This window comes from Trachinotus anak, unplaced genomic scaffold (assembly GCF_046630095.1).
Source record: "Trachinotus anak isolate AG129_WGS33_773 ecotype Australia unplaced genomic scaffold, CSIRO_AGI_Tana_v1 ptg000015l, whole genome shotgun sequence".
Classification (NCBI taxonomy): Eukaryota; Metazoa; Chordata; class Actinopteri; order Carangiformes; family Carangidae; genus Trachinotus; species Trachinotus anak.
The window spans coordinates 4,049,850-4,071,726 of record NW_027273866.1 but is presented as its reverse complement, the minus strand read 5'-3'; the positions used below and the strand labels follow the sequence as shown (position 1 = coordinate 4,071,726).

General features: G+C 38.6%; 1 protein-coding gene across 2 annotated transcripts; it reads right to left on the bottom strand.

The window, feature by feature from the left end:
* Window positions 1-308: 308 nt before the first annotated feature.
* Window positions 309-21,351, bottom strand: ppm1aa (protein phosphatase, Mg2+/Mn2+ dependent, 1Aa). 2 transcript variants are annotated; one of them, XM_071497562.1, is made up of 6 exons: window positions 20,937-21,351; window positions 19,143-19,996; window positions 18,918-19,035; window positions 17,380-17,491; window positions 17,157-17,214; window positions 309-2,212 (listed from the first exon to the last, which is right to left on the bottom strand). In XM_071497562.1, exons 2-6 carry the CDS (start codon window positions 19,977-19,979, stop codon window positions 2,177-2,179), a joined length of 1,161 nt encoding a protein of 386 aa, XP_071353663.1. In that variant the 5' UTR covers window positions 19,980-19,996; window positions 20,937-21,351; the 3' UTR covers window positions 309-2,176. The 2 variants fall into 2 exon arrangements, with proteins under 2 accessions (XP_071353663.1, XP_071353664.1); XM_071497563.1 differs by lacking the exon at window positions 309-2,212 and adding an exon at window positions 8,012-13,299 and having other exon boundaries at window positions 20,937-21,349.
* Window positions 21,352-21,877: the final 526 nt, after the last annotated feature.

Sequence of the window (21,877 nt, the reverse complement as noted above, 5' to 3'; positions counted from 1 at the left end):
AATGTACATTCATCCAGAAGATGGAGGCCTCATAGTCAGGCTTGCTCGGTCCCTGACCTTTTTCCTTCTTGTAGTTTGGTTAGTGTAAGCAAAGCAAATTGCAGTGTTATATGAGAATGAGTGTATTTGTGTGAAGGAGGAAGAAAGACATAGTGGGAGATTATGACAGAGACAAAGAGACTGAAGGCACTTAACCTCTTAGATGTCACTTAAAGGAAGCGATGTCACCTTGTCTTAATTTGCTACTGACCTACAACACAGTAAGGAATGCTTACAATGGCTTACATGTAACACAAGATACAATGGGGTGACAGCTGTGTTCAAGGTTTTATTCATGGACACAGGTTTCACACAGAACAATGTTTTGTCACTCAGATATTGGAGATGTTCCTATCAATCACTCGGGGCACAAACATGGCCTGGAGATACAGTACAGTACAGTGATAATGCTTGGATGTGTAAGTGCTGATCCAAAGGCTGTCGGTTAAATATTCTGTGGTCATAACAGCAGGAATGAAAACACACACTACCTGTTCACCTATTAGATACAGCCTCAGAACCAGTAACTTAGCTCAGCACCATTGTTTACCACAGACTATTCAGTTATGAGTCATGTGGTGAGGTTAGTAACTTGACAAAAGCACGACAGAGTCGTGTGATGGACCAAGACAGGAACACAACCCACTTGATTTCTCTTGAGTCAGACCTACTGGTACCATGAATGGAGGGCTTTGAAAACGTGCACTCAAAGCCTTGCTTAATGCCCTTTAACATTTAACGTGATTGATTGTGATGATTTTTACACAGTGGAATAATGTCATACACAGCAGTAGTTAATGCTACAGCTATACTACATCCATTCAGAAAACCGAGGCCTCATAGTCAGCCTGCTCAGTCCCTGACCCTTCCCATTCTTGTAGTTTCTTTGTGGCCTGATTACATTAAAGATGGAGTTTACTGTTTCTAGTGTATGTTAAGGAAATTTACACATGCTAAAAAAAAGCAGTATCTCGGCAGGTGAACATCTTGACTAAATATTTGCAGGAAGAAGCTCTGATCTGATCAGAAATGGATGAAACTTGTGAGGAAGTGCAAAACAAGACTAAAAATAAAATAAAGCTTTTAGCAGCAAAATCTAAAACAGATCAGTCGCCTACTAACTGCGAGTGGAAGTACCGTAAGAGCCCAACTAGTATGATACCGCTGAGATTTTTTTGGAGCCATGATAAAGTAACACATGTAAACATCACATGAATAACCTCCTTGCTGACATTATTTGGAGACTCAACATATAATTTGTGGATTCCAGTTAAGATGTCAACTGCTGCCTTGAAACTAGTTACATGTTTAATAAATAAGGGCAAAGTAAAACCACATGTAAGGGAATAAATGGGGAATAAAAACAAATGCAGTCCTCTCATGGGTCAATTTTTTCCTCTGCAGGTGTTATAGCACTAATTCTAGCTGGCCATGATGATGCTGTCTTCTATAATTTCCTTTTAGCTGTGGTGAATTTCACAGGTTCATACTGCTCATCTGCCTCAAGGCCCCTGCAATGCTCTCTCTTATCTCTGTCCCACACCTAACAACATAACCTGTTTAAATTCACTAATAATGTATTTAACCAATCGGCCAATAAGTTATGGAGTTAGTTATTGAAATGGAGAGTCAAACTACATGACTTTCTTTATTACTACAGGAGCAACTGAAGTCAAGGCACCTTAATAACCACACTATTCTGAGCCTGCTGTTTTGGTGCTTCACTGAGGTTTCAAGAATCACACACCGCTGGGATTGATGTGTATATCTGGTTGCCAGCTCATCTCCAATCAAATTCATCCATAATAATTTACCATTACAATGACCAGATAAAATAAGCTACATGATAGAGGACTAGGTTAATTCCCATCCCTGCCCGGAGTCTTATATAGTTTTAAAATTAGCATTAAAGCTGCTCTTTTGACCGATGTTATGCAATGGTCAGGACAGGTGTGGATAAGTTCAAATGGGTAAAAATATATGGTGATCTAATGTTGAATGGTTGGTTGGGCATGACAGATGTGCAACTTGATGAAAACACATTCAACAAACGAAGAAGTCAGAGCAGATACATAATTATGATGATGGACAAATATGTAACAAATGCTTGCTCGACATCCTCTGATTAGTTCTTGTTTTAACTGAAACCACGGAAGAAGAGGATGTCTGGGTCCTGGGGAGGAGAAGAGCAGGGTGCAGATGAAGTGAAGTTTATAGATGCAAATGACATGAAATGAAGACATGCGGGAGGACTGACTTAGTCACCCATGGGCTGCATGCAACCAGATGTCAGTCAGCATGCAGAGGAGAAGAAAAAGACAGGTCGGTACAAGAAAAAAAAAAAAAGGGACCAACACCTTGTGATGTTTTGATGTTTTGTTTTTTTTTTTCTTTTTTCTTTTTTTAAAGCCATTAATGTTGAAGGCCCATGAGACACCCACAGACAGTTATGAACATTTCCATCACACCACAGCCCAATCACAGACAAGATAGCATGCTGGAACTGAAAAAAGGCTACCCAGGTACAAAAGAAAAACAATTTGCCATCAGTCACATTTTCACAGTAAACGACAATAGTTGGTTTTACACGAACAGCGTAATGAAGAAAATTGCTAGTATAGATTGACAGAAGAAAGCCACAAAGGTACTGAACAAATACCGTACGCCTTCCACAGTGCCTAACCATCCAGAAAAAACATCTAAGAGAACTCATCGATAAATGGGTATTTAACCTGTTTTACAGACAGAATTGAATTCCATTCCTTTCTTATGTTTCTGCATGCTAGGGGTGAATTCTGCCGTGTTTTGATGAGGCCTTTGTAGGATTGTGAAGTCTTTCAAGTGCCAATGAGTTGGCATACACTTGTGACCACTGCTCCTTTTCCCTAAGGCATTAGTTTAAAAATTTCTCTCCTTGCCGTTGGGGTTTGCAACTGATGATCCAGCAATGTAGGTATAAATTACAATCTTGTATGGATTGCAAGAGATATTAGGATAAATATCAATTAACAGGATTCTCTCAACTTTAAGGAGCTACTACAGTGACTTAGTATTGCACTTCCATAAAATTGAGGGACCTGCAAGAGACATATTTTTTAAAAATGCTCAAAACTGTTGTAGAGAAGTCCAAAATATCCTGACTTTTAGCCCGTAGTTCGAGTTAAATCCTATAAATGCTGCATCCAACATTTCCCATAATGCAAAAACAAAAAAAACTGTCTACATTCTGTGTTTCTCACCTGCTCAATCTCTTTGTATGTATCCTTGAGATCTATGTGTCAAATGCATTTTGTTACTCAAACAACAAATGCGTTTTTCATATTTTAGATGGATTGTTTGGATCCATGTTTGATGGTTAGCAGTCTTCTTCTTCACTGCCTTTGTTGGTGCATGGCTAAGTTTGATGGCATGTTACTGCCACCAACTGAGTGGTGGTGGGTGTGCATGTGCATCCTTGTGCAAGTGCATGATAGACAAAATGTGGACCTACGCATAAAAAAATTTGCTCGGTAATGTAAAACTCCACAGGGTACCTTTCACTGGCTTTTATGTAACATCGGCAAAGTGTCCCTTTAATTGAGGTCTGTCCAGCAATCACATTTATGTAACCAAACATACAAAGAATCCACTGATTCATCACTTTTTAAAAAAAGCCATTAAGATCAATCAAAACTTGAAATCAACAAAAAAAAAAAAAAAAAAAAAAACAACCATTAAGAGAATCAGCCAACTTGGCATCTACTGCATGACTCTGACACTGTACTGAAAGAGGTTTCAGTTATTTTATCCATCCCCTGTAGCTGTGACACACAACTAGTCAGCCACTTGCCAGACAAGAGTTATTCTGAGACAGGTTTTTTTTCCCCCTTCCACACAATGAAATATGGATAAGAGTGGCGGGGATAGTGGGCAGCTGTCAACGAATTCCACAGCTTCCCGCCACCACTGATCAATCAGTGCTGTATCTGAACCGCAACAGTGCTGACCCGCTGGCTAGAGCTGACATTAATCCTAAATCTTCCAGTCAGTGTGTAGGAATGACAGGACACAACGTGGTGGTGGAAGCGAATGCTGATACAGGCTCTAACAAGGAAAGGTGCTGATGCTAATGAGTGTATCTGTGGCTCTTTAACGAGCCTGCATCGTTTTATGTCCTAATTTACAGTGAGCTGTGTCTCAGGGGTGCAGGATAATGAGCTGGCCTGGGATTCCCAGGGCAGCAGCTTGTGTAACCCACCTCATGTAGGGGACACTCACTCCCACCGAGTGTAAGTGAGAGACAGAGAGAGACAGACAGTAGCAGAGGGAGCAGGAAGGACATATTCAATGTCTGTAGGAGAGAGGAGGGCGTGAGGGAGGAGGGTGGGGAGGTGGGCACATGTCACCCCTGCTTGATATGCTTGTTTGTACACACCAATCTTTGAATCGCTGCAACCATGTGAGATAAGCTTGTGTTCTCCGTGACAGACTGACCTTGGGCAACAAGAACACTCGCAGAAAGAGGAAATGGAGAAGGAAAGCATGGCAGGTGGAGGAGAAGAACAAGCTTTAGAGAACGGGGAGTAAATGTTGTTGGATTTGATTCTGATCGGCGAACATCTCGTCCATAGAGGCATCCCTTCCCTTGCTTTCCCTGTGCTTAGTTCAATCACATTTTTGCCTCCTCTTTACAGGACAACACTGAAAAATCTGGTTCCCGATGCACTCCAAACCAAATTAGCAAATGTGGAGCTCAGTGACCTCAGTGTTGAGACCATCCACAGAGTATGTGGTGTGCCCTACCACCCCCACCTCTTACTGCTGTGTCTGCATGGCTGCATTAGTCAAGCTCAAATGGGTTTTTCCGCCATGCGAAGCAGAGCATGACATGCGCTAAACAATGGCGGGCAGATGACGAGCCAGCTCCATTTGATGATGGCCTCTGCCGACGTGGGCACTTTTTTTTTTTTTTGATTTGGAGGAATATAAGGGCAGCATGATTCATTAGGGGTGCACAGGTGGCCCGGGATCTAATGAGTCACATTCTGTGAAGCTGTAACGTGCAAATGGCTGAAAGAGGAATGCACACGCTTAAAACAAGCTTGTTCTAGATAGGAGTTAGGATTTTTCTCAATTTAGAGAAGAAATGTTTTTTTCCAGTATATTTCAATTTGAGAGTACAAAGCTAGCCGACAGAAAAGGTTCCCAAAGCCACAGAGGGGACACATTTAATACTAAGCAGTTAACACAGTGGTAATGGCCATTAACATTAGTTTGCCACTATGTGGAACTACATCTGCTGTTTGTGTCTTTTCATTCCATCAGGACATTATGACTAAACACCCTGAAAGTCAAAAAGCTGTCATCATCATCATCCACTTAATAAATAGATACTAACTATTTCTATCAATTAACTTTCAGGGGACTGTTTGTCAAAGTGGAATGCCACTGCTGGTGTGTTGTTTTTTTTTTTTTAAATCAGTCTCAGCTATTAACACTGCCCCCCTCTGGCTAGCTGGCTGCCTGATTAGGACATTGTTTTTGCAATTGATTAGTCAGATATAGAGTAAAAAGAGAAAACTATAGTATGGGAGAAATTTTGTTCCATATCTAATAACACATACCCCATATAGAAAAGTAATTTATAAAATGTACAATTGTATGTAATTAGGCAATGTTCACAGTTGTTGGAGTAACAAAACAAACTTTCAACTGCATTATACATCTAACCTGACTTTGGTATCTATTAATATTACACAAAAATATGGTTAAAAATAGTTTGTTTGAGCAAGCTAGTCAATTCATCTCAGAAGCCACAACAATTCAAATTGTACCTGATCTATTAACTGCTTGCCACTGAGCACCGTTTGAACGTTTGACCTTCTAACACAGCTCGTGACATTATGTTGACATTTAAAGTAATCCCTCCCACGGTTCTTAATCCCAGTGGCCGTGGACTGCCCTGACCTATCCTCTGAGCTCAAGCCCCTTACGTGCACTCGCCACACACTGACAGAAAAGGCAGCAAGACAAACACAGCTCCTGATACCCAGACAAGGCAACAACACCGCCGTGCTTTCGAGGGCTCATGGGGCTCAGAACAAGCAGCGATGAAAGAGCTTGTTAATTGTCATGTACACTCTGAAGCTTAAAATCACACGCTGAGATTCAAAGTGTAACATGAGGACAGCCCCTGTTTGTGCCTCTCATGTATCACCATCATAATTGAGTCACAAATCCTAAACATAGATTTTCCAAAATAAATAAATACGCGCTCATTTACAGCTGCTCTGAAGGCCCCTCATGAATCATTTCACACTCCTGATATCTCAATGAAAAATATTCTGTCCGCTACATGATAAAAAATATTAAAAAATTAAATAAAAAATCTTGAGCCTGAGGTGTTCACACCTTAATATAAAAGGCTCTGTAACTGATCGTCACTGCCACCACTGGATGTGACCGTACACCACCACCAAAGAGCCGCCAAAAACAACCTAGACACAACCATTAGCCCAGGCTAGCACTGCCATGGTATGCTCCACAGCAATGCTGGCAGTGAGCTAGCTAGCACTAGCAACAGTTGCTGAAAACAGAAAACAGACGTGTAACATTGTGAACCCATCAAGTTACTTATGGAGGAGAAAAAAAGCCAGTTCAGAGTCAAGCTGGAGCCTTTTAGCAGCTCCTTGGGCTCTCCATCTTGGTAAACGCAGACCGGTATTGGCACTGTGGTTTGATTGGGGGGGGGAGACTTTGAGCTCTTTGAACTTATCGGCTGGTACTGACCAAATATATGTCAGTAAAACCTTGAAAAACGTTATGGATGTTTTGACGGCCACAGGCTGACCAGGATGGACCCAGTAGTTCCCGTGGCCAGTCCACCTGTGCTCTGATCTCATCTTTTTCTTTGTCGGAGGCCATTTTAGACTAAAAAGTGATTTCTTCCTTTCTGGAAGGTGCATTCACCTGAAAACCCCGCCATCCAGCATGTGGGCGATGGCTCTGAGTCTATAAATGTGTGTGTGTGTGTGGGGGGGAGTGGTTTAACAGGGAGGGACTCTCATGCACTAGCATGCACATGTACATGCACTGACATGCACACGCTGCCAGACCAGCTACCATAACTAAGAACTTGATTACAACTCATTACTCCACTTTACCTTTACGTAGAGAATAGCTATTTGCTGCTATATTGTTCAAAATCTCATTTACAGAACCTTTGACACAAAAAGTAACGTGTTATATTGCATTACAATAAAGACTATTAAAAAGAAACATCAAAATATACCAACAGGATTGGTAAGAATTTTCCAGCTACAATCTTAGATTAGAAAAAAGAGGCACAACTTGAAAAATTAGAAAAAAAATTTATTGTGCAGTGGACAGAATAGCTTTTATCCAGATGTTGTTAAATTACTCTGGGTTTTTTTCTTTTAAAAGATTTCTGGGTATTTGTTTTTGGAAAGTCAGATGCTTAGCTCTGTGACTCAAATATAATGGTAATACATGAGACACTGGACAGACTGGAGCTAACATGAGGACTGCCAGAAAGTGATTATACTTCATTCTACACTTTTAACCTAATGAAAAAACAGTAAAATGTCCAAACTACTCCAGATACAGAGAAGAAATACAGTAACTGCTATTTCTGCAGCTTCTTCTTTGTCAAAACACAGGTTAAGAGGAATAATGAACAACATATGTCTGGAATCATGTGATTCCAATGAAAATAAAGCTTGTACTGCATGGCATACTGTTTAATAAGAATCTCATACAACTCATCTTTTTCTGATATTAACACACACGTCTGATGATGTCCTATATTCATCCTTGGTTCTTACAGTAGAGACACGCTTCACTTTGCAGTTTTAAGTTCCGGCTGTCCCTGTAAACTGTATTTGACTGGTCATTTTTTTTCTTCTCTTTAGAATTGTAGAAAGTTTCACTTGTGCAACAAGTCCAAACAGATAAAAAGTGATGAAATGAGAGGTACAAGATGACAACCCATTTATTTAGTAATACATTCTGCAAACTAGAAATTTTATTCAAACTTCAAAGGCTAAAAAATGAAAGAAAGGAGGGAAAGAAGGGGGGAAATTTTAAGGAGCAAGGAGAGAAATGCATCAATTCACAAGCAAGGAATGCAATTTGTTCAATCAACAACACAAATAGTACAATTTAGTTCAGGGAACAAAGCTTTTTTAAACATTTTCCTTTTTTGCCATTCCTTTGGAGCTAGAACATAATACAAAATATACAGTTATTGAACTTTGTAAAATCACTCACAGAGGCCTCTGAGAAGCATTTGAATAAACATTGACAATACTTATCTACAGCACTCTAAAGCTATTCTTGAATGTAATCATAAATATAGCAGACATGAATGTATGTATGCACATTTTGAATGCTTACGAGGTTACCATGTTAAAACACTTGCATTTGTTAAAAGTATGACATCATCTGCAGTGGAAAATCAAATAAGCTTTCAAGACCGAAATTCAATCAGGTAAGATAGGAAAAAAAAAAAAGCATACAAACCAGCGATGGTTGAAAAGTTGTACCTTGTGACAACCAGGACAAAGTCACTTTGTTGATAGCTTAAGTACCCTAACATGGAGACAGTTTTTAATCTGTAAGAGTGTAACGTCAGCAGCATTACTCCTCATAGTGTTTTGTTGAACAAGTATTTTAGGGGGCAACATGAGATTGGGTAAGGCAAATCGGTGAGCTTATTTATGAGCTGAAAAAGGTCAGCAAAGTGAGGCTCAGGTCGCCCTGTAAGGGGACGAATAAACCACCACTGCTAATGGTCACACAGTAAACGCCACCACCGAGGTACATCAATATGTACAAGAGGGCGCAAGCGTTTAAAATCTCTTCAACTTCTGCCAGGTAGTCCAGTACAAGAATATACAGGATGCATTCCAGGCAACCAAAGGTAACTCTGTTAATAGCGTTATAGCTTTATAATCTTTTTTCTACAATAACAATTTCCTGAAAAAAAAAGCTGATTATACAGATGATCAGTGCATATGACTAGTCATTTAGTCACACCTATTTTCTGACACATCTCACATTTCTAAAACCCTGAACTCTCAACAATTCTAGATTTGAGCTAAGTGAGCATCACACACGTGGACAAAGTTGGTGAAATGAGACGGGTGAGCATCTGAGGGCGCTGTTTGTGAGGGGTGGATCAGCTTACACGACAAGCCCAATAGTGTTCCTAGTTACTAAAATAAGTTGTCATTTGCAGTCACCACTTAAATCATTACTTGTTTTGTATCAGTGCTATTCAGTCAAATACTGTACATGAGCATAGACTTACCCCACTCAAATAGCTCAGTGTTAAAATCATAAGTTGAACTACTCTGATTAAAGTGATCTGCTTTATGAACAGTTTGGATCTACATAACATTACACAAAAACACTTCCTATAAATGTTATGAGGTATTTCAGTTCATGAAAAATGAAAACAAGGAGAACAGACGCTGGGGGGCTTTTTTCTTTTTTTTTTCTTTCATTTTTTTGGGGGGTTAGGGGTAGTTTTTTAGTTAGGAACGGGGCAAGCAACAGTGAGGCGATGGATTTTTTTTTTTTTTTTTCATATAATTAAAATAACACTAAGATGTGACAAGTCACTATCAATATCTGCTTACATTTCAGCTACAGAAATTTTGAATTAAAAAAAAAAAAATCTATTTTAAATTCTACATTTTGATTCTGTGGAATAAGTCTAAAACTGGGTAATGAATCTGCATCATTTAAGGGCCACATCATGAATTGTACAATTTCTGGGGCAAAATGCAGGACAGTCCAGTGGCGTGAGGGTATCAATGGCCTCAAGATGCAAGGAAATATATTTGTTCTTTTTTAAGCTTGAAGAAAAATTGCATGAAATGTTGCTTTGTCATCAACATCTACCAGATTTGCAACAAGCAGGTGGGTACTGAAAACTGTTAACTGATAAGTGAGACATTTAGTGCACTCGCTTAACAAATACAGGCAATGCAGCACAAAGTATGAGCTTACAGATGAAATATAAACTGCTTTCCTAGATAAAAAATAATTAAAAAGGCATTTTCATATGGACTAATTTGTTTTTTTTTGCAAACACTGAATAAAACGAGTTTTTGTTTTAAACAAAAAGATGTGAATTGAAGGACATTTCAGTTCTGTGTTTTTCTTTTTTGTTGCAATTTTTTGCTTTTTCATGGGAAGGAATCAACAAATGAAACCACATTTTCATGCAAACAAACACAAAGAAATCAATTTCCCTAACTGACATGTTTACAGTAAAGTTAGCTATCACTTTAAAAGGAAATCTACTAAGTTATGACTTATATTCATGTTTTTGTAAGACTGTTTAAAGGTACCTTATGGAGTTTCCACTGTGAACACAGAGGTTAGGTTTACATTCAGCATTGCTTAAAACATTGTCTTTAAGGCCTATAAAACATTTCTATACCTCACAACATTTTCAAAGGCTTTTTTTTTGTTTTGAAGCCTGGATTTTTCACATCAGCTTGCATTTTTATTGTCTTTAATTGGTTCAGTGGCACTTTTATACCACGTTACCATGTCACCACCTGTTGATACACACATTACTGCCTCCTGCAGTCAGCAGGACTACATTTCAAGTCACCCCATGTGCTTGTCCTGTATATTTATCCTTGCTGGTGCTGGTAGAGCGAGGATCCGCTCATCAAAAAAATTCTCTGCAGCACCACCAGTGGGCAAAAACTCCACAGAGTACCTTTAAAAGCTAATGCCAACACACACAAAAAAAATTTCAAAATAAAGCTGTTCTCTACTACCTTAACACTTTTAACCTTTTAACATCTTTTACAGGGTTACAGCTAGGCTCTCTGTTATAGTATTACTTCCCATAATATAGACTTCACAATTAAATTCTGAGTGGTCTTTGGCCTTTTTGCCACAAAAGCATATAAGGAAGCAGCTAATTTAGAATTATTGTCAAAGTTAAAGTCTGTACTTTGTTAAAGATTTTATAATTTGCTACACACCACAAGCCTAAATGTGGTGAAATAGTTAGGATTGTCATTTTGATAAATGAAGAATCACAAGTTTAGTTCTACTATTAAGTATTATATAAATAAAACCCTCGGTGTTGATTAGAGGGATATCAAGTGATTAGAGGGAAACTTTGTTTGCCAAGACACACAAAAATTCAGCTAACCATCTCAAGCATTGTGGAACAAACCAGAATCACATTTTGTCCATGGCAAAAAAAAACTAACTCAAGCAACATGATTTATTCCTTGAAAGTTTAAGTCAAAAATATATACATACATAAATTTCCAACAATGCAATTTTAGACAAAAAGAAAATAGCAGAAAATAAATCTGAAATAAAACCATTTCTCTTCAAGAAATATATCTACTGTGTGTGTTAGATACAGATATAGTCAATGACTATTCATCTTTTCAAGAGGGGAATCAACTGGAAAAAAAATGAACCCATAGATCATACACTATAGCAGCAAACTGTATTGTGCTCTGGCTTGTGGTGGCTTAGGTGAGGGTTTTAAGCAGAGCAAACCCAATGGGAATAAAAAGGTGCTATACAACCACGAGAACTCATTGCAGTGAGTGGATTTGTTCTTGGTTTGAAAAATAACCTTGTAAGTTTAGAGTCAACAGTTTCTCCTATCTTAAAACTAGTAATGGGTGATTTTCTCGAAAACAGTCAGTGCTTAAACTGTTTACATCAGTCAAATTATCAAATGTTAAAGGTAGAAGCTAAAAATCTATCTGTACCACGTACAAAAATTGAATCTCATGGAAAAAAAAAACTTGGCATAGGCTGTCATAAAGCTGAAACAACTGATCATAAATCATATGGCACCCACAGTGGGCACAGGTAACAATGAATGTTTAGAAAGCAATATTAAAATATGACACAATAGATGTGTAAATTAGTCGAGACTTGACTAGCTGCAAACCATTGTACACCATGGGTAAATTGAACTACTTGTGTCATCTCAGATCACTGTATAATTCTGATATATAGCTTGAAGTTGTTCAAATAGCGTAACAGCATGTAAACTCTGTTATCCAAAGCTTTTTGGAATAAGAAGTAGTGAGAGCCTGTCTTGGGTTGATATGAAACAATGGCTGAAAAAAGGGCAGGCAATGGGTAAGCACTGGGCAATTCCCTTGAGCTCCAGCCTCGTCTGTTGTCTGAACCACCTCAGCAAATTTAAATTAGAGTTGCACATACAGATCTGCCTTTAAACTAACATACGTGCGCACATACATACACACAAGCACCCACGCACGCTTGCAAGTATCTATCCGCACAGACAAACGTGTTAACAGGGGTATTTTTTCATCAGACGCCTCAAAGAAATGAAAAAAAAAAAAAAAAAAAAAAAAAAAAGATTTTTTTTGCTTCACACTTCCAAACTCAGAAACACTTTGCCATTATTATTTGAGCATGTACAGAAAACCACTTACAAAAATAAAATACAATAAAAAAAGCACAGGGAAAAATAATTAGGATTTGAATGGTTTGATATAGAGAGCTTACTGTGCTGTCAACTATACAATTTACCCGTTTCTTAAAGGAGCATAGACTAACTGAAAAAAAAAAAAAAGAAAAAAAAAAGAAAGGACGAACGAAAGAAAGAAAGAAAGTAAAAGCGCAGAGACATTGTGCCTGGAGGACAAGCAGTAATATCCACTGAACAGACATTTGTTAGAATTCCAGAAGAGCAGGAAAAGGCAGATAGTGCATAAAAGGTTCTCTTTTTCATTTCTTTCATTTTTTAACTTAAAATCAAGCTGCATTAAATACAGGCTGTTTGTACAGGACAATTGCACTTCACAAAAACAGAAATATACAAACACACACAAGGAAATGTGAATCAAATTAATTACAGCAAAAAATTTTACTACTTAAGCTGATTATTTAACAAAAAGAAAGAAAACCTTGCGGACTCACTTGTTATGGATTACTTTAGAGGAGAGTATTTAGGTGGGTGAACATAAATGGGAGACAAGACGGTGAGGATCCTGAACTCCAGAGTGGACTGGTGCTGCACTATTCCAGGTTTGTGTGCATGCAACTCCTCTTCCTCCTCCTCCTCCTCCTCCCATGAAATTCCCTTCTTAGAAACCAAAAGCTCAGAGTGACGGAGAGACAGACTTCTGAGCTGAGCTGCTGTGGGTCTTGAGAGGATGGTGGTTTGTAAACTCTATGCTGTGTTAGTGGTAGGAGGTTGTGTTACCACATGTCGTCTGTGGATGCAGAGTCCTTAATAAGAGAGGAGAGGAAGGAAAATACCCTTCAGACTCTGACTCTACATCCATGAGATCTCTATCAAGAGTTGAACAGGTTTAAGCATGTACGATACAAACTGATAGATACTAAAAATCATCCAGAAGTTTATAGACGTGTGTAAACACCATTATCCCCCAAACATCTGCAATGCTGGACGTCTGGAGATTGTTTTAGCAAATGTACTATTATTTATAATGCAGCATTAATTAACCTGTCAAGCATACAACATGGCCATATAAAATTACTCATTGTCTGATATGTGTCAAACTTAATTATAAGGCCACCTTGATGTGTATCATGGCCATCTTGAAGCATACCAAGCAGTGGTTAAGTATATAATTTAAGTTTATTTAACTGTTTGTTGAACTCATAGCAAACATTTTAATTCATGAAACTACTATTCTAGTGGCTGGTGAGCCTATATATTATATGGAAACTCTTAACTATTACAATCAAATGTGATGCAACATTTAGTTTTAAGATCTACAAACTCAACCATTTAACTGTGAATGGTCTACGGTCACGTAAAACAGATACTGCTGGAATTTATTTACATGTGCATGTCCTCCATGCCCAAATGTGACAGATTGGGCTCAGGATATGATGAACTCAAAAAGCAGACCAGGACACATGTCAGCTACATGGTCATACTTCATCACCAAACATGGATGAAAACAAAATTGTACAAGTCATAGGTTTTGGACTGTTTTAGGTTTGTAAAGAAGTGACACTGTTTGGAAACTTGTACTGACCAACAAGATATAATTTGCCACAGGTAGAGGCTGTTACAAGCGAGTTGATTACTTGATAACTTTATTATTGTGAGACGCAAGTTGACGCATCAACTTGTTCAGAGTGACTGTTACTACTTCATTCATAAACTTTGGGTTGTAACACCAAAATTGAAGCTAGATTTATTTCATATAATAACTACATGTTAAGATTAAAGCATATCCTCAGAATGGCTGCAATTATTCTTATTATTTTACCACTACCTGTGGTATACACCACTGACAATCACGTTAGTCGATCCTAAGGAGAGGTTTCAGGAATGGAGTAGTATCTACTAAAATAAACCTTATCAAATGCAAATCCTTTCCTTGCTGCACAAATCTGCTCTCCTGTACAATGGCTGAGCACGACAGTGTGAGCAAACAAAAACACTCCAAAGTTTCTCTGCATTCAGTCCATTTACAGTTTGTATTTTATACTTTTACTATTTACCGTTTAAAATATAGGAATTTACTTTTAATTTTTTTTCCTGTATAACAAAATACTATGCAAGTACTATAACCCTACTAATGAAGTTGATGTGAAGTTGATTCTTTTGGTCAAAGAATAAAAATTTTATATATACATTTCTTGTTTGTTATTATTGTTCTAAAACACTTTTGAAATTTGTTAGTGTTTTACACTGTTGTGTTTTTGATGGAAAGAAATGGTCAATATCATTTCTAAAGGTATTTTGACTAATGTTTTCCCTTAAGACAAGCAAACAAAATAAAAAAATGTGTAACTGCATGGTGCAGATCTTAAAGTTGTGTTAAAAAGCAGAATAATTCCTCAGGTGACAAAAGCAGTAATATCTCAGATATCTCAGACGAGGTTTCTCCCCTATTTAAAATGTCAATATTATGATTGCTGCTATTTAGAAAAATTGCCCACATGGTCCAGCCCTTAGATAGTAACAAAGGGTAAAAAAAAAACAAAAAAAACCCTTTCTGAATTCCAGGAAATGGTACTGGCAGTTGTAAAATGTGATTATTTCTGGTGTAGGCATAATCATTACTCTCACAGAGATAATTAAATATACCTACCACAGAGTATCCAAGGTTGGTCACAGATTATACACAAAGCATCAGAAGTTGTATTCAGCTGGCTGACCTATTGACATTTAGCACTGTACGCAGTCTGTATGCAGCTGTGTTTGTGATTAAATCCGACATCCTTTTTTGCAGATTTTGGTAACATGTTGTGTTTTTCTACAAAAGTGACCACAATGTCACTCTAACAAGTTTTACAAAATAATGTAATCAATTACACTGCCTTAATGATCCCATGGTCTTTTCTGTATTCTGTGGTGGTACAATAAGAGTTTTAAAGGGCTATTAAGATTTCTGCATAGATCTACACCTTTGCCTTAATGTGAAGGTCTCTTCTATAGAACTAAGAGACAGACTGACTTGGATGGATACATCCAGGAAGGATATATAAGACACTATCTACAATGTTGAAATTTTACTAAGCACAGCAGGCTCCAGGACTAACTGAGCAACCGGGCTAGGTGGACAGGTTGGACCACAACACCCAGGACGACTCAGACATAGCAACAGATGAGAGCTATGATGAAAGATGTCACTGGGGGAACTTACAAAGAAAAATACAAAGAGCTGGATGACAGAACATCAGTTGTTTAAAAAGATGGCATCTATAGACTGAGAGCACAACTCAAAAAGAGTCTGTGGTCTGATGATAAAACCACAGAGCTCCTAAGTCACAATGCTACGTGTTGTCAAGCATGGTCCTGACAGTATCACTTCTTTTTGCAGCAGCAGCTACAATAATACTAACGATAAACATGGCCAAATATAAACAAATTCTAAAGGAGAAATGGCAAATAGTACCAAATACTAGTGATTTATTAAAAAGAAAATCACAGTGCACTACAGATGCAACAGTGCAGTTACCTCAATTTTGTATGATGCACTTCATTTTTTAATGAATAACAACAAAAAAAATCATTAATAAGTTGATATGCAAATCTATGTTAATGTTTTCATATTTTAAGTTTGAAATACCGTGCAACAACAAGAATGTTGAAGTCGTTTGGTGCCTTGGCCCAACTTCAAATTTAAATTTCATTAAGAATTATTGTAACAATCTTAAGAAAGTTTACATGTGTCCAAGGAGACCTTAGGGTTGAAATGCTGCCAAAGGTGGATCAAATTACTACTCACTTAAAAGACTGAATACAGTAACAAATACTGTATATGGTTTCTCAAGAGCCTCTTTCAATTAATTTGCAAACATTTCTAAGAACCTTATTTCACTTTCTACCATGGAAAGCTCTGTGTAGACTGGTGGCAAACAAAAATTCAATTTAGCCCATTTTGTATTTAGGCTGCACCACATAATACAGACAAGTCAAGGGTCTGTCTGGGTTCTGAAGGTACCGTAATTTCAGAAATAATTCCGTGTGTGACAGTAATTCAAAAAGTCCATCATACAAACTGAGACAAAGTGCCAATTTTTCACGGTCAAGGACAAGATGAGATGTGCACAATTATATAGCTGAGCCAGTGAACTTATCTGATGAAAATTTAAAAGCACGACATCTGAGTAGACAAGGGCACCAGCTTTGTGGTCTGTTTGTATACAAAGAACTAATGAGCAATACCCCTTTAAAAATCAGTATGTAAGAGAATGCAGTTTTTATTCCATCCACAAAAATGCCAGATAATTTCACTTATTAGCTCTTTCCTCTTTGATTTAATGAGCACTAATTATTGAAATCAGCTCATGTAGTACGAGACTGAGCCTTTTTGGCACAGGACTGCCATGCACTTGTGGTCCTTTGTCAAAATTAAAGCAAGCTTTGTGACTGAAGAATTACTATGACTATTTAAGACAAACAATTACATCATTTTCTGCTGTCGTCACCCATATAGAAAAATTGTAGTATTACAACAAACCTACTTCCTTGTTCCATCTTGTTGAATACTACTGACATGCATAAAATTGGTTAAAACTTGCTTGTCACACATTAACAAGCATGCATACTCCAAACAAAGCACACCTACTGGGAGCAAAAGACAAGCTAGGATACTTACTGTGTCATCACTTCGGTAGGGGTTGAGTTTGTTGTACACCGCTTCAATAACACTTCGTCTAAGGGAAAGGAAAAAGTACATAAATATTAAATGTTTCATTCAAATTTTTAAAAAAAAGGAAAAAAAGAGACCCAGTGATTTAACTGACTGTAACTGTAAAAAAAGAAAGATTTATCATTGCTTGATGAGGTTGTCGTCAACTCTAACCACAAAGTTCACTCACTTGCTTGCCAGCTCTCCTCCAGGGGGGAGGTTGGGGATGCTCTCAGATGCTAACGTCCGCATAACATGGACCAAATCTGGGACACCTTCATCCCCCTGCTTTTTGATGATCTCTGTAGGAAAACAAAATTATATTCTTTTGGATCCTTTTACAAGAATGTACAAGAGCCCATAAAAAATGTTCTGATTGGTTTGTACAATTACAATGTTGGTAAAACATGCATCTATATGTAAAATAATGTTTTATTATTTTATAATAGAAACACTCCCATTCATTAATGTCAAGGGGAGTGAAGAGAGCGCCAATAGGATAGTGAAGCTGTATATACTTTTTGTATCAGAACACAACATCTACAGTGATGCATGTCCGTTCATCTTGGAAGAGAGTCAAGGGTCTAAGGATAGAGGGTCTTGAATGCTGTGTTGACTGTAAAGCCCTTTGAGGTAAAATTGTGATTGTGGCCTCTGTAAATAAAAACACACCTATGGCCATCTACCGAACCTAAAGCAGAAAAATATTCACCAGAAAAAGGTTTTGTTGACAAGTACTTTTTTCTTGACTGTTGTTAAGTCATGATTGAACAAAGAGTGTTAAGATTAACTCATCACCATTTTTCAAAACACTTAAAATATCATTCATGTGTACTGTAACACTGTAACTCGTTATTGTAAATAGTTAAGTGCTTTGCTGAAAGAGGTAAATGTAATTGATGGGTGTGTATTTTGAATCTTGGGACTCCTAAGCTTATGTGATCAAAGTCTACTGACCAAAACACATAATTACACAAAGTGAGAACAAGTGTGATGAGTTACTTGCTTCTCCAGCCTCAGCAGTGTATGTATGTATGTATGTATGTAAGGTAACATTTTTCCCAATAGATTGGCCTTTAGCTAACATTTTAAATAAAATCTCAACACATTTAAGTTGCGCTAATAAACTTTACTTTATGTGTAGAGACTGAACGTTGAGGCAGTCAGTTGGTGTTTCAACGCACACCCTCTCTCTCTCCAGTCTCTCCAGCATGCCTATTACGAACCTAACATACACACTGTAAACTGTTGATAGAGACCTGCCTGAGATGTTATGTGTGATCTAATTAAATTACATCACACATTCAAAAATTCCATCTGTCATGTCTAATGAAGCAGATCACAATACATTATAGTTAGGGAAAATATTACATACCTAGATAATACTCAGCAAAGTGTTTGCCAATTTTAAAATTTTGTCCTTCCTTACCACTGTAGATGTTCTGTGACCGTAAGTCAATCAAAGAAAAACAACTGTTTTCTTTCAGACAGACTTTTGGATTCCTTGACTCTACGTGCAGCTCTGGTATATACACTTTTGCTAACTTTTCTATTGGAGTAGATGTTACTGAAGCTGTCATCATTTAAAGGATAATGCAAAAATAAGGAAAATGTGGGCTTTATAACGAACAAGGAAAGTAACATAAGCAAAATGACAAGAAATTACTATGCCAAAGCCCCACTTTTTATGGTGGTCTATGAAGATAAAATATAATTTTTCTCCCCTACCTTCTACTCTGGCCTCCAGATATTTATCCAGCTCAGCCTCCCGTTTCACTGCTTCTGGAGATACCTTTGGGGCCCCAGGAAAGCAGATTAACACAACACTCATATTGTCCCGGCTTCCCTGTGGAAAATGAAGAACAAACATGGAGGTCATTTAAATCAACCATGATACCAAGAAAGACAAGTGTTAAACAAAATGTCAGTGTAAGTTTAGTGGACATGCCATACCTTGTACAAGCAGGTGTCAACAATTTCATTGCTGACTCTTTCAAGATCCTCTGTCACCTCTAGCCTTGACCTGACAAAGTCACACAGTTCCTCATTGGCCATGACATCCCAGATGCCATCACAAGCTAGTATAATGAATTCATCTTCCCCCTCGCATCTCTCTATTGCATAAACTTCAGGCTCAGGAGAAACAAGCTGCTCTGTAGGGCCTTTTCCATGCACACACTTGTAGTCGAAGTCTCCCAGAGCCCGAGAGACAGCTAGGGACCCATTAACTCGCTGGATCATGACTGAACCACCAGCATTCTGGATCCTTTCCTTCTCCAGAGGGTTGCTGGGTTTGTGATCCTGTGTGAAGAAGTGCACAGCTCCACCCCGGCTGAGGAGCCCCCGTGAATCGCCACAGTTGATAAAGTAGATATGGCTTGGAGAAATCATCACTCCCACTGCGGTGGACCCACTGCGGTCCACACCATGCTTCTTCTCGGAGATGGTTCGCATGTGTTCGTCAATCTGCAGAAATCCTGTGCGGATTCCATTCTTCACACTATCCACAGAGGGGTCCTCCTGCAGAGCACTCTGGAAGTCTGAGTTGCTGGTGATGTGCTCCAGCAGGTGCTCACAGCAGTACTTGGCCACCTGAGAGCCAGCATGCCCATCATAAACAGCAAAGAATGACCAGAGGTCGAGGCTATGAGGCAGACCAATTACTGCTGTGTGTGCATCTTCCATCTCTACCCGCCAACCCTGCATGCTGCTCAGCCCATACCTCAGGTTGTTACCCTCACCATGGGAATTATATTTTTCCATCTTTGGTTTGTCCAGAAATGCACCCATTGTGTCCCTCTTAAAACCTGTAACACAAATGAAAAGAGAAAAATCTATTAAGAATAAACAGAAGACACTTAGTGTTTTCTAATACAGAAAATAATTTGATAACTTTGTGGCAATATTCAGTTTAATTGTGTTACTGTGTAAAGGGGCCTTGGAAAAATTCACATACTTTAAGCCTGCTGCCACTGAGAAGGGCACAATTTTGAATATTAATTAGAACATCCTCCATCCATTTGTGGCAAATGATTAGCATCTTGGAGCTGAGTTCAGGCACCCTGCTCTAGTCTAAAAATAGTAGACCTGTCCACACATTTTTGCTAGGCTACATATTAGGAACACAGCTAGTGTGGATCAAATTGAAACGCCCTCAAACCACTGGCTGATCAAGTTTAACGTGAAATGTAGTGAAATGAATTAAGCTATTTAATCGCATTTTGAATACACCGCTGACCAGCATTTCTCTGACCTTCGCTATGCAGAACACTTACTTACAGAATACTAGCTGGTCGAGGTAATATTATTTAAAGCTATCATTACATCCCTGCAGGGCTAACGTTAGCTAACCGACTGACCAGTTACTCGATAAACAAAACACAATTTCGAGAAAATTAACAAATCCAACACTAACTTAACGTTGTTATGCGCGAATTTACGCCATGAACCTGCTCAGTGAGAACAGCTTTTGCTACGGGATTAACGCGAAAAGTCAGCTCTGTAGCAAGTCCAAACCACAACCCAAATAAACAAATAGCCTTGCCTAGTTGCGGGCCTTGACCCTTGTCCCTCACAGCTAACTTTGACAGGCCTCCCTCTGCCATGATCTGCTAACGTAACGCTGAGGCAAGGAGAACCCTTGGCCTTGCTAACGTACTACGGCTACATGCTAACTTAGCTAAGGTAGCTAACTGCCCAACGTTCCCCTACAGTTGCTGGCTCAAGAGTTAACATTTTATTACTTACCAAATTTCCAAAACACCAGTTGACAGCAACAGAAGCTCCGACAGTGACCAGGACTGACTGGCCGCAGTTCACACCAGAGAGGGTACACCGACGAAACTAGGGGGGTTGCGGCGGTTTAGCTAGGCTAGCTAGCCAGTTAGCTAGCAAAGAGCAATCGTCACTCAAGACTCAGTGCATATAAATTGTGTAAGCGCGGAGGTCCCTCTTGGCGAACGCCCGTGTTGCATTACATTATCTCAGCTGGCGATCTTAAGTATATTCTAGCAGATTTTCTAGTAAATTTGTGGGCCGGAGCTTTGAGTGGCCAAGCCAGGGGGAAGCTGAAACGTCTGTCCCAGCCTCTCCACTTGACAGCTTGACAGCTTGCTAGCTAACGTTAGCTTCTGAGGAGCATAGAGCCACTGAGACAGGACCCGGATGTTGCAGGTTGCGTACTCGAAAACATGACATCATCCCTGAAGAGTTGTGGCTGCCCAGGCTACTACACAGAGGGCATGTCTGCACATACAAACCCACATCTGTCTTTGGATTGATGTTGCCTTAGTAGAAATCCATCTTTCATCAGAGTGATTATTTTTTTAGCCTTAAAGTAGTGTTAAGTAACCACGATGTGCAAGTTTTTAACTTTCGAATGGAAACTTGAATTTGGTCACTAGTTCTCAGAAAAATGCAGAGGACATGACCAACATGACAGGTCCTCAGTGGTATGCTAACAAGCATTGTCCACACTGATAATAAGAGAAAATTCAAATCTGAAATAGATGCACAGCCTTTGTTGTTTCACCAACAAAAGCTTAATACAGGCAGCCTACAGTTTGTCCGTGATACTATGAAACACTTACTGTCAACTTGTGATGAATTTAAGACAACCAGTTATTCACACACTTAATTAGTTAGGTCTGAATATGCCTTGTGTAATAATAATATTCTGGATTCTGCTG

Bases quoted from the DNA above. Each gene is read 5' to 3' on its own strand.
- ppm1aa (XM_071497562.1), bottom strand. From the start codon at position 19,979: ATGGGTGCATTTCTGGACAAACCAAAGATGGAAAAATATAATTCCCAT. The intron at 17,492-18,917 runs GTAGGGGAGAAA...GTTTTCCTACAG, and splicing joins TCTGGAGGCCAGAGTAGAAG to AGATCATCAAAAAGCAGGGG. The intron at 2,213-17,156 runs GTAAGTATCCTA...TCTCCTCCCCAG, and splicing joins CCTACCGAAGTGATGACACA to GACCCAGACATCCTCTTCTT.